The sequence below is a fragment of the Fragaria vesca genome, linkage group LG6 (assembly GCF_000184155.1).
Source record: "Fragaria vesca subsp. vesca linkage group LG6, FraVesHawaii_1.0, whole genome shotgun sequence".
In the NCBI taxonomy this organism is placed as follows: domain Eukaryota; kingdom Viridiplantae; phylum Streptophyta; class Magnoliopsida; order Rosales; family Rosaceae; genus Fragaria; species Fragaria vesca.
In genome coordinates, this window is record NC_020496.1 from 33,157,717 (window position 1) to 33,175,348 (window position 17,632).

The 17,632-nt window shown below is 36.1% G+C and overlaps 1 protein-coding gene across 1 annotated transcript in view; it reads right to left on the reverse strand.

Moving 5' to 3' along the window:
* The window catches only part of LOC101308109 (ABC transporter A family member 1-like), a 31,554-nt gene extending 26,240 nt beyond the window's left edge, over window positions 1-5,314 (reverse strand). The window contains 9 exon segments of the mRNA XM_004304294.1: window positions 591-677; window positions 822-882; window positions 1,021-1,238; window positions 2,106-2,322; window positions 2,963-3,045; window positions 3,619-3,669; window positions 3,671-3,788; window positions 4,046-4,125; window positions 5,228-5,314. Of these exon segments, the coding sequence (XP_004304342.1) occupies window positions 591-677; window positions 822-882; window positions 1,021-1,238; window positions 2,106-2,322; window positions 2,963-3,045; window positions 3,619-3,669; window positions 3,671-3,788; window positions 4,046-4,125; window positions 5,228-5,314 (1,002 nt within the window).
* Between the last annotated feature and the right edge of the window lie 12,318 nt (window positions 5,315-17,632).

The following is a 17,632-nucleotide window of genomic DNA, read 5'->3' on the forward strand; positions in this document are numbered from 1 at the left end:
CCGGCAAGTCTGCCGAATTCCAGTTTTCCGGCCAGATCACCCAAAAACTTCAAACTTGGGTGATCTGGCCGGAAAACTGGAATTCGGCGGACTCGCCGGGGATGGAAAGTGGTCCGGGAAGCTGCTGGAGTCGGCTGGGGTGGAGGCGCGCCCTCGCCGGTTCCGTACGGTGGCGAACTGACGAAAATCCGCACCGTAAAACAGTGCGGACATCCACACCTGAGAAAAATTCTATATATATATATATAATGCAGTTTTCTGACGCTCAAAGAGCTTTCATTATAAGTAGGCACAAATGAAGTTATGACGAAGCAGAAAAGCGAAGAAAGAAGGCTGGCCCATGTAATTGAATTTGAAAAAGCAGTTCTGAAGCTTTTGGTGGAAAAGGGTGTTTAAGGCACTGTTTTCATGCAAAACTGATCGTTTATGAGATACAAATACCGCACAGCAGTTGCTAAAATCATGCCAGCACTAGTTAGTAATCTTTCCAAAAAGGGCAAATCACCAAGTCTTCAAAAATATCTTCACATAAGCAAAACAGAACATACAATAATCACAATTCAATGAAACAGGACGGAGTTAAAACCAACCTGCAGAGCATATGCAATAAACCATGATAGATGGAATACCCCATCTTTCAGCCCCATCATATAGAGACCTTCTCTTATCTTTTGTTCCTGAAATAATTGAATAAAGAACAAATGGATTGCAGTCAGGAAAGACAAATAAATTAGCGTGACTTGAAACAGTTAACCAACCAAAAATAAATAAACTGAAACAATTAGGATATCATTAGCTGTATCGTCATAAAATCACCAAACCTTCTCAAACACAGAATAGCTGATCAAGCGTGAAATTGGATAGAGAAATCCCAAAAGATACCTGCTCATCCAAGTACCAGAACATCACAATTTGTCAGAAAAGATAACAAACATTGATTGTGATAATTTGAACATGAAATACAGAAACAAAACTAAGTTAATAAATGATACAGTAATACAACATTCAATGGATACATACAATACACCCATGACACTTTTTATGATGGACTGGAACTCATCATCAGTGTATTCACGTGTTGGAAACGGGGCTACACGAATGGTTGACGGACCATATTGCGTCCATGGAACTTTGAGAGACGAAAGTGTGCTAGAGGACAGCGGAGTAGGAAGTTCTATATTTTTGGTATCAGATTGCTGGGCCACAAAAATTATGAAAGAATCCAGTGCTTGCTGGAGCTGCAATATTATGAAGAAAGAATGTATAAGTTTCATATATATGGAACCTAGATATAGTGGATGCAGCTTCACTTCAAATATGAGGGGGTTTTCAAGGCGTAACCAAAGAATAGTCTTCAAAACAGAAATTAAATCAAATAAAAAACAACAACAAAACATATTTAAGAGAAGTAACAACATAATGATGGAAATTGTTGGGCTATTGCCTCCATTGTACCAAAAGGGAAACAACAAAAAAACAAAAAAAGATGGAAGTCAGAAGGTGGATTCTTCACTGAAAATCAATGGACTTAGTAAAGGCAAACACATCAAGTTTATACTGCTGGAATAATTTTATAACATATCTATATTTAGTCATATCTTTAGATTGCGAGTTCTACAGTCATAGAGACATCTGAGAAGAGACGTACAAAAAAATGTCAGTAGCCAGTATGAGTATATAGAAACCTTATCCAGCCAACTACAAGGATAAATATCATACTAGAAAAAATGTTCGACTTGAGCACAAGGTATGTAATCTGCTTGGTGCTATGATTATTCAGGTACAACACAGAAAAAGACTGAGGTGAACTTGTGTGTGTACAATTATCAGATTGATTTTCATCTTAACATTTAGAGTGTTTCCTTAAAAGAATGTAATACAACAGGAAATGGTATTCCTAACAGAAATTTTTACATAAACAGGATTAGAAATACAAATCTAGTTTTACATACGAACATAATTTGGGAACACAACAGGGTTTATATCACATGTTAAATGCTTCCACCAACATATAGTTACGAAGAAGCTCAATTAACCGACTAAAGGAACAAATGAAAACTAAAGAGCAAAGATCAACAACAGGAGAAGGCATAAAGCAACCATACAGTTAAAAATCCACTGAAGCTGTATTGCATTGTCGGTACAGTATTCACGCCCAGTTCCAAGTCATTGAAGTAAGGGCCATTTGTGTCCATGATCGATTTAACATCAGGAAATCCCGAGAAAGCCCATGTGTGATTAAGACGAATGCTATAATCAAAACGTTGAGGACCTTGATCATGAAATACTACTGCTCCTTTGATTTTTGGGTTCGAGCAATTCCTAATTAGAAAGATGAGTTTATTCAGTAATTCAACTAAATTTGATAATTTGACTGTAATAGAATCTAACAGCTTGATCTCATCAAAACATAACCGAGTAGCCATCAAGTTGGTTATGTCATAAAATAATACAGTAAGTTTCCAACTATAACTCTATAAGTAAGACGGATCAAAACAAAAATAAAACAACTGAAAAAATTGAAGAATAAAAAATCAAAAACTGATTCAGGTATGCAGATATGTTCTCTGATCCTGTGTGCGCAGATATGTGCGTCATACAGAAATTTCCAAAACCCAACAAAACATTGAAGATATGATCATGGTGGATAAATTGAGTAACAAGGGAACATTAAGGTATCATCATGATGATAAATTTGAGTGATTAAAGGCATTGATTCAGTTTATGAATTCCACATAGAATCACAAAATAAAGCATGTACAAATATCTAGTTATGTAACCTAGATATTATAAAAATGCAAGATATTAGGAAGGTAACATTTGACCAGCACTAGAAAACTGTAAGAGATACATTTTTTGTATCTTCATTTGTTCAGTCTTCCAATGATCTTCAGTCTCAATTGGAAGAGATGTTACAGTTAACAAAACTTCCCTCAAATTGTAACACAGAAGTTTGGCTTACATGATTTGATTGCAGGTACCATAGAGATCTGAGCGTATATAGGTTTCCAGCTCCTCCTCATCTTTGTAAACTCTAGAAACATGCTGCAAGTATGAAATTATTTTATTTAGTTTGGGTTGTGAAATCCCTGCTCATAATTGGAAACCTGTTATTTCATGTTCTATTTTGTACACAAAATTCAAAATATACAAGGTCTTGCTTTTCCTTTTTCTTTTTTTGAGAATTATATGCTTAATTGAGAGTAATGTGAATAAAAATGGCAAGAAAGACCCATTTTGCAGTGAAAATAAATTTAATAGGAGTGAGCAACAAAATAGAACAAATCAACAACGACAAAGTCCACACCTTATGAGTCATGACCATTCTGTCATTCATCTGAATGTCTAGAAATAACTAATAAATCTACATACTACTTAGTCATGTCATTCAATGCAACCATTTATACTCAATAGCCAGCAGAACCTCTATGACTGAGGTCATAAGTAAGAAGATTTCACATCAATGTCGCATATATGCAGAGAACAGCTGTAAACTTCATGCATTTACCCAGTTTTTGCACAAAAACAAAATAATATATATATATATATATATATATATATATATAATATAGCTGCAAGAACTAGCAGTGTGAAATACAAGTACGGTAACAATGGTACCTTCAAGAGAGGAAATTTAATCGACATCACGTTAATCATTGACCTTGTCTCTCTTTGTATCTGGTGTAAAAGCCAAAATCTCTTCCTTCTTCAATAGTAATTACAAAACTTGCTCAAAATTAGGGGATATTCCTTTTCCCACTTCCACCAACATCCCTTTCCGGATATACCTGGATTGATATCATAAATCTTAGAACAAATAGTACTTATCAATTGAAAGTAGCATTCCATTGAATAAAATGATAATGACAAATAAGAATATGCATCAACTTGAAAAATTATTGGTGAGTATTAAGATTGTCTAGAAATTCCTAGCAAGAAAAACACAAGAACCACAAAAGTAACAAGCATAGACAAGTGCATACACACACGAGCATGTGAATAACAACTGCAAAACATGAAGTATACAGAATTTTGCATTACTTACGGCTGTGAAGGGTGAATCTGTGTATCAACATGTGTCCTTACAGCTATGAGCATCAACATGACTACCGTAGGGAGTAATATCTGCAGAAAATTATCAGATAAATTAACACTAAGATATTCAATTTAGAAAAGAGAGAGAGAGAGAGAGAGAGAGAGAGAGAGAGAGAGAATATATATATTAGAAAATAATCCATCTTGGAAATATCATGAATGAAACCCGGTAGATAAACAACCAGTTTGCAATCAAAATGTCAATATCTAGCAATATCTAGATAGGATCAGCAGCCGATTGTAATCACTTACCTTCAGCTAAAACTAGGAACAAAAAAAAAGACAAAAAGTAATGAGCAAACAACAAGGACAGCAAAAATGAACGGAACAACAACATCAGCAAAATAGCATGATCTCAAGTCAACTGCATGAACCCTAGACTCATTCTTCCTCCTCTGCACCATATTTTCATCCAAGCCCACTTTATCATAATATTCCTAATTGCCTCTGTCCATGTAAATTCTTGTCTGCACTTCTCCCTAGCACTACCACTGGTCATTCTTGTGTACTTGTAATTGGTAATCAATTGATCAATGTGGACCATGTGGTACATAGTTTCTGACCGGAGCTAATCCAACCCTCCCACTTCATTTCAAACGACATCCTTTCTTGTCCTCCCACGCCTCAATCCCAACATGCCCATGCCTGTCCATCACTTTGTTCCAAAGGGGCATGGCTGGTGTAATAGTTGCTTTACCTTCGATTCGCAAGGCGTATGATGATCATCATAGCCCCCTCCAACTGACCCATTTTTCTTAGATCCCACGATTCATACCGTCATCTACTATTCCTTCCCTCAAATTAATCAAAGATTTCACTCTTTCCAATCTCTTTGACCTCGGTAATCACCGCCTCCTTATTCTTCTTTCGCTCCAAATATTCATCCCTAAACCTACTCTTAAATTCATCTAAATCCAAAGCTTCTGTTCACAACTAATCATTATTTCCAAAATAGGAAACTAAACTACAGTCGAAATTAAAAAGCATAGAAACTGAGATTCTCAAACTAGAAACTCCACAGTAAACTGCAAAAAGAATTAGTTAACAACAAGAATCGAGAACCGCCGATCGCCGACGATGATGATCGCCGGAAAATCCGAATGCAAATAGAGATAAAAGTTAAGAAACAAACCTCAGCGCAGGTGACGAAAGGGTGACGTATTTTGAGAAGCCAATTCTTGCGAAGCATCGCCTTGAGCTGTCTTGCTCCGGTCCCCATTCTCCGAAATCCCTGAGCTTTCCACCACCGCCGGGTTCCGATTCTCTCTCTCTGTGGATTGCAGAGAAAGACTGAGAAATAGAGAGAGAGAGAGAGAGAGTAGGTAGTGATGACGAGTGGGACTGGGAGGCAACGGCGAAATGGAATTGTTAGTTTGGGGAAGACATGTGTGCTCTCATCAATTCAAAGGAGCCTCAAAGTTTGAGAGAGAAGGTGTGGAAAATTGTAACGGACAAAAGGGTGGAATTTTCCTTTTTGTTTTGGTCTTTTGGAGAAGAAGAATAATAATAATATAATAATGGGGGGGAAGAGGACGGGGGGGGAATAAAATAAAGTAAAGGTAGGTCGGTCGGTTTGAGGGATTAGGGTACTCTCCGGTGGCTGGTAGTTGAAACCTTTTCTTTTACCGGTCGTCGATGGTCAGATGTTGAATTGTTGACTGCAATACTGTGCTCGATCTTACATTCTTACCCTCAAAGAGTCAAAGGTAGGTCTAGTACAGACTTAACTTATGTGACAAATTTGTTTTTATTTATAACGGGATTGAGTTCGCAAAGGATTGTCACGACTCACTCATAAGTCGAGAGTAACACACATCTCATTAATCATGATTCGGACATAAAATTCTGACTTTAGAAAATATCATTACCTTCTCTAGTATTTGGTTCAATTTGAAGTATTTGATTGTGATTATCTGACGAGTTTAATTGTTCAACTAAAAAATATATGAAGTTTTCACTGATCATGCATTTTCATTTGACATTTTCGGCGGTGGTCTATATACGTAAAAATTGCTGTTTGATTTCATATTCATCCCCTGATCATTTGTGTTGCCTATAGAATTGCCACCCTCATTGATAATATCTGTATATATGCTCGATTGGAGATACTTGTTACCGTTTCAGAGTTCTATTCATCAAAATAATTGTACAATTGTCTCTACTGTTTTGTTTGTATATATCTTGCCTTGGATATTGGATGATTATAGATCATTTACATACTATTACAGTTGCTATTGCTAATGATGTGTCCTGGATTGATAGTGTCAAAACTTGCTTGAGAAACTTGAAGTTTTAATAATTGTGAAGTAACTTTGAGAATAAGCATGCTACTTTCTTCTACCTAATCTTGAAGCAAGTTTAGTACTATAGCCAAAAGACAATGAGAAAGAAACATATGCCCTTGCTGGTGTGTGACGCGGATAAGTTTTTGATACAATAGTTGGATTATGATTACCTTCCTTTATCCTTCTTTTTCTCTTAGGTAGAAAAATTACAAAGGCTAGAGCTCAAAAGTCAAAACTCATACAACGTGATTAAAGTATTAAATTATATAATGTTATTAAAGTTATGGAGTTATTTCAAATTAAGCTTATTTTCTCCCAAGAGCCTAAGTGATGACTGAATTTCAAGTGAGTACAACTAAAATAATTTCTAGTCAGAAATATAGTATGAAGGTTGGTTCATTTGTTCTTGGTCATATTTATGTTGATATCTCAACTCCTATAATGGGAAGCCCAAATTTTGGTGTCAAAGCTTCAAAAAAAAAAAAAAAAATTGAACTTCTCAATTTGCCTCTAATATTTTAAAATGTTAAAAAACCTGAAAATATTAGATAAGGTTAAGAATGTAATATGATTTATCTACTCTATTTTGCATTTTTACCCAACTAAATATCTATTTGCAAAGTTGTCCCACTACATCTCTATTTAATCTTTTTTAGGAAAAACAAATTGACATGTACGTGCTGGTTCGCGCATGTTAAGAGGCTAGTCATTATAAAACAAATAATAGCAAAGTTTTGTGATCGCACTCTATACTAATTATTAGGGCTAATTATACATATACTAAAGATGAACTAGTTTTTTTTACTATTTATTTAAGTTGTTGTTTTCCGTCATCAATAGTGTGTATAACTGACTCCAGTTGGTCTTGCATCTAGAAGGCATGACCACACGTGTAATCATCACCTTACAACACTTCCACCGACCGCTTCCCTCCCTAAAACTCTAGAGAACCTATCAGAAAGTTAGCCTCGGTGAGTCGGTGGTGATCTTCTAAATCTAGACTCGCTATTTGGTACCTACTCCTTCATCTTTATATATTTCAATCTCATTTTTTGGGTTTTATCTGATAAAGGACATGAATCTGGATATTTAGTTTTCAGTTCCTTCTTTTATTTTGTGTAAGTTTCTTTGGATCAATTACAATCTCACATGTTTGGTTTTTCTGCTTTGATCGATGATGAACTTTCACGTCTTTTGCTATTTTGCTATGGTTACAAGTCGTCGGTCTCCCTGTAATACCCTAGATTTTCACATAAATTTTCCTTGTATTATTCCCATAATTAATGAAGGATTATTTATGGAAATTCTTTACTTTGTGCGAAGTTGAAGTTTCAGGAGTAAATTTTAAGGTGCTTTGACTTTTAAGAAGGCAAAAAGTTGACTTTATTTTTCGTAAGTTATCTTCGAAAACTTCCTTCTTGAAAGTTGTAGAGTTTGTCGATACTAGTTCGTAGACATACGGCACGCCTAAAACGGATGTCGTATGAGAAAGTTATGGTCAGAGGAAGTTTAGTTTCCGAGTTTGGAAAGTGTAGAAGTAGAAAAATGTGTGGGAGATATTTTTGGGAACCCTATAATTGCAGCAGCCCAGTTCTCAGTCTCTCTCCTCTCTCTCCCGACCCTCCCACACTCTCTTTCTTCTCCGGTTGATTTCTCCTCCGTCCGGCCACCGTTTTGGGCACTGCCAGTTCCGTTGGATTCGTACGGACGTCCTCTTCATTTCTGGGGCAGTCTTGCTTGCCGTCACGGAGCAGCGGAGCTGCTGCTGTCTCGCCAGAAAACCGACGATTTCGGCGGCGACGAGGGGCTAACTTAGGTGAGTCTAGTTCCTCTCCTCCTTCTGGTAGTGGCTAGGCATAGATTGAAACAAGTTTTTCAGTTCTTGAGCCCCGAAATTGCAAATTTAAGGTTGAGTTCGTGGTGGTGTTTCGGGGCATTTTCCTATTGGTTGAAACCTCAGGTATTAAAGTTGCTCTGCATGCTTCAATCCACAAGTTTCATGTTGAGAGTTTCCCCAAATTTTGAAGTTGGGGGTGGCGCGTGGGGGCGCGTATAATACCCCGTACCTAAAAGGTTACTGTTTGGGGTTACGAGTTACCGCGAATTTTTCTTTATTCGCGCTCGGAGATTTAAATAGTGATTGCTCGAGGTTGTTTTTGAGCTTTTCTGGAAATGGGTAAATAGTGGATTTAAAAGTCCGAAGTCGTGGTACACGTTTATATGAGCTCACCGGTATGTCCGGATTATTTTCCGGAGCGATGAGCTATGTTCTGTGAATTTATGAAGTTTACAGTAAATTTTCAATTATTGTTTCTTGTAACCGTTTTACCGTAAAGGACCCAAAAAGTTGACTTTTTGTTAAGTTGATAATTTGAGAGAACTTCCTTCATGGAAGTCGTAGAGGACGTTAATACGAGTTCGTGGACACGTGGCACGCTCAAATCGGAGTTCGTATGAGAAAGTTATTGTTTTAAAAACGGAAAATTACTATTTCAGTAAAGGGTAAAAAATAAAAATAAAAGAAAGGGAGGTAGATATTTTTGGGGGAAGAATCTGGAGAGAAGGGGGAGAGCTTTTAGAACCTTCGTTTTATTTTCGGGAAGGAGGGACTTCGTCTCTATCTCTCCGGTCTCTCTGCATCGACGGAGCGTCGATCGTTTTCCGTAGTCAGGCCACCTCTCAGCCTCCAACTGGTGGCTACAGCTCCGTCTCGTCATCCCCATCCTCAAGATGTCCTTTGTTTTCAAAGAGGAGCTCCGGCGAGAGAGAAAAGAAGGAGAGAACAATTTCTTCTTTTCCGGCGAGTTTCCGATTCCGACCAAGTCGTGGTCTCTTACCAGTGTGGATAACTTCATCTCCTCATCCTCGACGTTCCTGTATCTTCAGCTTGTCGAGACGAGGTCAGGTGAGGGAGAATCTAAGAGGAGGAGTTTCTAAGTTTTCCGGTCGTGTTCTTCGTTTTCCGGCGGCGATTGGTTTCGATCAAGGTATGAAACTTTGTCCATTTTTCGAGCTCTACCTCTGTATATGCATGGAATTGAGTTTGGTTGCGTTTTGGCGATTTTGGGATTTTAGGCAGTGGAGGACCACCGTCTGTGGCCACTGTTCACGGCAGCGGCGGTAGTTGTAGGAGTTGCTTTCTGGCTTTAGTTAGTATATTGAATAGATATATGTGATTGTAGATGCTTGAATTCAAGATTGGAGGAATCGTTGATTTTGGGTCTCTGCTCATTTCGGGTTTACTGTTTGTGTTGGTGATTTCTGTGTTCTTGTTCCATTTCCAATCATATGAAAGTGCAAGAACATGAATTGGTGTTGTTAATGCTAGTGATTAGTTGTTGGTTAATATTGAAGTGAAGGAAGACTGCACAAATTGTTATTGTTATTGTTTGATGATTTTGGGTTTGAATGAGTATTGAGATTGGAAAGAGTTTCTTTATGATGGAGCTTATTTGCTGAAGTTGAGTTGAGGCTTGTCTGCAAAATGGTTGAGCTGATGTTGGTGTTGTTACATGTTTGCTTTAAAGTCAGGGAAGATTGGATGTTAGATTATAGGAAAGTTGAAGAAGATCATTTGGTTCAAGTTTGGGTGTAGAGAGTAATTTCGGATACTATGATTAAATTCCATTTGAAGTTGAATTGGTGTTTGTAGTGGAATTGGGTCATGGTAGCTCAATCGACTTTAAAGGGGTTGGAGAAAACGAGTAAATGCAAGAGTTGGACAGTTTGAGAAAAGTATGTAGAAAACGGCAAAAAAGGATTTGGGTGTCCTTAGTAGTTTTGAGAACATGGTCTTATCAATTTGAAGTGGATATTGGAGTGTTATGTATGGATTCGGGATTGGATTTAGTTGAATGGGTGTCCATAGTATATCTAATGGGTGTTCTTAGTAAATCTATTTAGAATGTTTTAGTAAACTTGGGACTTTATATTATTCTCCTGGAACTTTATATTAGAATGATAATAAATTGTTATAGTTTTGATGATGCATGAGGCTTTGTATGGCCGGATTGATTTGATTTAATGGATATAAAAGAAAACATATTAAATTTTGGTGTGTATCATGAAATAGTTCTTGGGAGGCCGTAAGTAGGGTTTTGATTTTGGATTTATAGTGGTAAATGTGATGTTGTTAGTGTAGGTAGAGAAGTAGATTAAAAATGCTGAACTACGAGCGGCTTGATCCCTTTAAAAGGGTACGTAGGCAGCCCAACCAAGTTTTGGGTGAAGCCGAAAATTAACAAAATAAATTTTAGGTTCCAAACGCGACAAAAATGTTTGTCGTTTTGTTTGATCATGAGATCCTATCTCATTTTCGAATTAGGATTTCCTTATTTATTTTATTCGTTTATATTTTTAACACCTAGGTCAGGGTGTTACAGCGCGTCCGGGCAGTGTGGGGGCTTTGGTTGCCGTGTTAGCTAGTCCTTGTTAGTTACTAGTGTGTTGTTGTGTGTGAAGGTTAAGTGTTGTTTTGGTTTTGGTAGCTTAGGTGCTATGTTGTTCTTGGTGTTCCTTTTTGGTCATAATTTTGAAAGTTGATCTTGGAGGTAGTTTGGTTGGTTGGTTGGTTAAGTGTCCAATGACCTTGGGAGGTCTTGGAGGAAAGATTGCCCTTCTTTGGGCAACCTTTAGGTTAAGGGTATTTGTTCCTTGTTGAGAATTTTCTAAGGTTTTTAATTGTGTAATTTTAGGTGTTTTGTGAAGTTGTGATTTGGCTTGCTCTTGTTGTTTTGTGGAAGACGTAGCGGGAGTATTAGGTGAGTAAATCTCACCAAGGTTCACATTTGGACCAAATTTTTATAGTCACTTTAATGATTATGATGATGACAATGATTATGATGATAAAATGATGGTAATGATGATTATGATGATTATAATTTAAAAATTATGTTTTTGTTTGTTTTAAAATATATAAGCTTGATCGCCAACGGCTCATAGGTAAGTTAAAACAAGTATTCCTATTATATGATTGTTTTTAAGGTTCATGTGATCATAATGTTTTTGGCTATTGATAGATTATTCTTGTGGGAATAGCTATGTTTGTTCATATAAATATATCCATGTGGAAGGATATAATTTTTATGATGTGCTCCTTGTGTTGATTGTTGATGATTTTATTATATTGTGATTTGTGGTTTAGATAGTCAAACCGGGTTCCAAGCCTTTAATCGGGTGATTGGTTACGGTTATGATGCTATTATTATTTTGTGATGTGATATTGGATAGTCAAACTGGGTTCTAAGCCTTTAGCCGGGTGATTGGTTACGGTTAGAAATAGAGCTCTAGTCTGTCTGTCGGTGTAGGTCATGGGAGGTACCTGAAGGTATCTGGGACTCATGGGTACATAAATTGTTGTTGTAGGTCATGAGAGGTATTTATTAATATCTAAGACTCATAGGTACATATGTTTGTTGTAGGTCATGGGAGATACCTTACTGGTATCTGGGACTCATGGGTACATGTATATTTGTAAAAGTATTGGTTATGTGGTTTTAACATTGTTCTTAATTGTTGTCAATTAAATTCTTTGTTTTGAGTATCTCTTGAACTATATATGCTTAATGCAGGAAATTTTCAATCTTATTTGTGTGATTTTTAGTGGAATTCCTGAACTATCATTTTTGCAGGATTCATTTATGATTTTGATTGTTTTGGAAATTGTTGTGTTTTCTTATTTACTCTCTTTTGATTATTCTTGATTGAGGGGATTTCTGAACTAAGTTCTAAAGCAGGAATTACCGGTTTATCTTATGTGATGTTGGATTGAGTTATTTTTGGGAGTTACTCGTACGGACTTTTTAGCTTACCGGGTTTGTTGTTTACAACCCGGTGCATAATTCATGGTGTAATGGTTAGACATGCAGGTGATAATCAGCAGGGTTGAGGCAGAGTCATAGTAGCTGGGTTTTAGATGATGTACATTTTATTGTATACTATTCAGTTTGTTTTTAAGCGCATGTGAGCGTCCTTATTTTCTTAGACTTTTGAAGTTAATGTAATTAAGGAGATGTAATGTATAACTCAGTGATGTGTTTTGTTGATATTTATATTTCCAGCTTTTGGGTTTAGTTTGGGATTGTTGAGCAGATATTGAAGTCTTATTTTTAAGTTATATCATGCCCAAATTTTTTAAAATTATCCTTCGAAAATTGGGGTGTGACACTCTCTTCCTCTTTTTTATCTTGATTCTGATTCGTTTGTCATTAGTTTATCTACTTTAATTTTCGGGAGAGTTTGTATTATGTATGTTGTTGTTTCATGCGTTTGTATTGTTTGTTTGTTAAGGACTTTTTTGAATACTCCAATCATGCTTGACCAAGCTTGAGATAAATTCATCACTCCTTTCTATCAGACTTTTGTTGAAAATTTCATTGATGTATCCCTTGAAACCCACTTTTCGACATTAAAGACCCTTGAGTTTTATCTTTGCTTCCCTTATGTTGCATAACCCCTCCATTGATGCATCCCTTGAAACTCACCCTTTCGACATTGAAGAACCTTGAGCTTTATCTGCTTCCCCTATGTTGCATAACCTTTCCATTGATGTATCTCTTGAAACCCACCCTTCCACATTAAAGAACCTAGAGCTTTGTCTTTGTTTCCCATGTGTTGCACAACCTTTCATAATCCATCAATATCACATGAAATCTCAAAGTGCCAACAATCGACAATGCATCTTCCCAATCTACAGCATGAGCAACTTCCACAACTTCATGTATTATTTCTCAATCCAAATATCATCTCATCCCTAAAGTCACCAGTATTCTTACCACCCCAGCAACATCATCTTAGAATCTTTGCTAAGTCGTATTATGACGCTCAATAAGTGAGCGAGAATATGTCTAATGAGTGGTTCTATCCTATGTACTAGTGTGACTGTCCCTCACAACTTCTTAACTTTTTGAAAAAGGTAGCGCAAGAGTAAGTTAAGGTTGCTCTGGCCCGAGTTTTTAATATATAAAATATATTGATTTGCCTTCAAAAAAGACCTAGATAACATATTCAAAGCGGTATTAATTATAATAATAAAATGATTACGTCCTAGTAGGTAGTGTGACAAACAAAAATGGCCAAAATTTCAGACTTTCATCGTCCCAGAAACATACTACGCTACTCTTAAACTTCTATTTTTGGCTTGATTTTTTTAATTTTTTATCAAGACATCTTCATTAATAAACGAAGAGTTATAACAATTTTGAAAGTTAGAGCAATCCGATCATTCTGGACTAGAAAATGAGACAACTCTAATAATTCACTGGATTTCACACACAAAATCTAAAAAGCACATGAAAAAAAAGAAAAACAAATACTGACTCTAGGCAAATGTAAGGACATTGTGATGATGAAGTTGCTCGAAATCGAGACAGTTCGTGTAACGGTCAACAACAGTGTGTGATGTTTCCGAAGCTTTACAAAAGGTTATGGGCCCCACCAAAGACCTGTAATTATTCTGAAGAAGAGTGGATCATAATGTTCTAAGAGTCACAAAGCATATCCTTTTCGAAAAAATAGAAAGAAAAAAGATAACAAACAAAGCATACAATATTCCTCTTCTATATAAATGTATAGGAGAAGTCCATGACTTTATTTCTTATCGAGACGGTATTGATCGAAATTGATTTGGTTGTCTCGGTAATATCAACTGGATGATCGGGATAATTTTTTGAATATTTTTCATGTGTTAATATGTATATTGTCATTATTATGTATGTGTTTTGATATACCCTCCAAAATAATAATATGAATATATAATTAATGGAAGAGAGGTCTAGAAGGCTCTAGCTCACCGATCTAAGAGGGACGAAAAATAATAAAAATAAAAGGGTGGGAGAATGAAGCACGTGGACACAGCCATGTCTCGTATCTCTCAAGTTTTCTAGAGAACGAGAGATGGGAGATTACACCAACCTCCCAAAGCTCTCTTTCTATTCGCTGGTGTCCGACTTCGAAGATGATAAAATCTTGGTTTACTCGGTGACGTTTATGAAGGGATGTTGGGCTCCTCCTTTATCTCTTCAATTCATTCCCTCGCCCAACTCTTCTTATTCTCTCTCTCTTTTTTGTTTTCGCAAAGCCCAGCTCTTCTTCTCTAAAACTCTTCATTAGAATCTTATGAAGATTTGAGCTTCCTCTCTACTTGGAACTGCATAAGAAAATATCATATCAAAGTACAACATATCTGGTTATTTGAATCTCTTCTCAATCATATAAATGATGTGCATATGATCACAATCCAATCAATCCTCTTTTGTTTTGTCAGAATCAGATCTTCTCTATGTACTTTTTGTTGTTGTTTCTCAGTGAGAGAAGAATATAATAATGTCAACCAAAGTTCGATTCAAATGTATTGAACTCTCCCAAATCAAAAGCAAAGTCAATCTCACTTTGTTTGTGTTGGGTTTTGGTTCATCAGTTAATTACTAAGGACTCATGGAGGATTTTTGCAATATTCATCTGCACAGATTTTGTCGGAGTCCGATTAATCACGGCGCGATGCGTGGTTTGAGATGAGAGGGATGAAGAAACATAGGGACAGTGTCTTGAAACTCTCCCAAGTCCCAACAGCTCCCAAAAACAAAGTAGAGCGCCTTCACTCTTCTTTCTTTCTTCTCTCATTTTGGTGTGGACAATCACTCATCTTCTTCTCGGCATGTCGAAAGCAATCCTCCAAGTTTATATCTCTACCCTTTTTATTTACTATTTCATTGATGCTTTATTTCATCTTTGCCTCACTAAGTTCTTCTTTCTTCAAGTCCCCTAAATTTTGGTTTTATGTCGTTAGATCCATTCATTTAAAATCTAACAGCTGACGGAGTTTTGTCCCGTTTTATCCTGTAATTCCCGTCCCGCATGTGAGCGGTCCTAAGGTTTTATTAAGGGTTTTAGTCTAATATTGTATTCTCAAATGTATGTGAATGCATAAAAGGCCTTTTAGATTAAATTTTTAATACCTTTAGCACGATCTTTTAGTTGAATAAGACTAACATAAAGTCTGTATTCTGACGTGCTCGTTTCCGAGCGCTCAATTTAAAAACCTTTTTTTTATATAAGAATGTAGTATTGGCAAATACGGTTCGATCAATCCGGAGACTTAAAGGGCACTCATGCAGTCATGGTTGCACTAAAGAGTCAGTAACTATAAATATTTATAAGCATTCATTTACAAATATACATATGGTACAAGGTAACAGGGGGTTTTGAAGGTTTGTTCTATGTTCCTAAAAACAGAAAATAAGATAAGTATAGGTGATCAATTCATTTAACATCGCAAACAGAGATAAATTTGAATTCCACCACACATCAAGATCACGTTTCATTCCAACAATCTGATTATCGTGCAAGTTCTTAATAAGATAAACAATCTCGGAACACACGCCTGAAGAGGACATGTATTCCTTTAATTTTACTTACTTTATCACCTAAGCACAAAGAAGTCTAGAACTTAGATTATTTCATGTAAATTGTTGCATTCAATACTGAAGAGTACTTGTTCACAATAAACATGAATCATTAAGAATTAAAGAATTGAGATTCAACAACAATGCACACCCGAGAAGTCGTAACATGCATTTGCTGTAGTTTACGTTTTCAACTATTATTACATAGTTTCCACCACTTAGAGAAACATACTTACTTGAAGAAGCTTAGCATGAATCATGGCAATAGCTAGCATGCATTCTAACTCTTTAATTTAAACAAAAACGCAAACTTTCAATCATTAAAACTCACAAGATTGGATCGTCAGAAAATCATTAACAAAACATCAATATGTTTCATAAAATTCTGAATCTATTGGATACAAGAACAAGCAAAACATGCTTCCAAACCCTAAGTTCACGAAACATACCTATAAATTTGTAAAGAAAATCAAAACAAAGTATATGTAATGTTTATACTTTATCAAATCTCCAAGGAAGCTTGTTGACATCAAAGGATGCTTGACTTCAATGCTTCAAGTCTCTAACGTTGTTGCCTTCATGAAGAAGTCCTTCAAGGCTTAGCAAAAGAGGAAGAAGCTTGATAAAAGGAGAGGGAGAGACTGTTGCTGCTCTCTTATCCCTGTTGTTTTTAATGTGAATGAATGATGCCTGAGAAGTACCTAAGACTGTCTTTATATAGAGGAAATCTTGGTGGAACTTCTCTTCAAAAATGATGTGAGACTAGGTGAAATGTTTGACTTTTCTCCTCCCTTTTAGACTTCAAATCCAAATTTACTTCTTCTTTCTTACTGATGTGGGACTAGGAGAAATGTTTGATTTTTCTCCTTTCTTTTTGGAGTTGGGTCTTTTTTTGGGCTTTATGCATTTTTCTCTCCCATCCTTGTACTACTTGAGTTTTTTTCTCAATTAAGCTCTTTGTCCCTCTACAATCACAAAACATGTCAGAAATGGTATTGTTAAGAAAATAACATGGCCAAATAGGGTAGGAAACACATTAAAAAGTAAAAACATAGCACTTTGTGCTCATATCATATTCTTCTTTTTTATGTTCTCTTTTTTTTTTCTCTTTTTTTTCTATAATTTCTAATTCTTCTTCCTCCATTTCTCTTCCACAACTTCTAATTCTTCTTCCTCCATTCTTCGATTCTTTCTCCAGCTCTTCCATTTCTTTTATCTATTGAATAAAAGTTAAATCTCTAACTAAAATTTCTTGATTTGGAAAGACAAGGATCGATGTTAGCACTCGCTATCCCTTCACCGCATAAGTTTTCAGTCGTCATACTGGATACCAAGCCACAACGACGGTTACCGACTCGCTATAACTAATTTGACGGCATGACAACAATTTTTGAAATTCCCAAACCATTGAATTTTGGCATGGTTGCGGTGCTAGACTCAAAACGTCGATCATTGCTATCGAGCCAACCCTAGAGCAAAGAGCTGAAGAATTATGAAAGTTTTAATAATTTCTTATTGTAAATGTATTACATTTATCCATTAAAAAACATTTATCATATTTTTTTAAAATGTTTTTCTTTTTATAATTATCAGGTGAACAACTCGTATACCACATCTAATTACTGTTTTGGTGAATCGAACTCACAACTTCTTAATTACAAAGAATAGATTAGACTACTAGACCAAAATGATACCTAGCTATTTCAAATATGTTGTCTATACCTGCTGTCACAGTCCTTTAACATGCAACAAAATTTTCTCTCTTTTTGGTGCCTTGCTACCTCAGAAGATAACATGATCAACGCCTCTCTCACACCCTCAGAGTAAGGTGCTTTTGACACTCAAAGTGTT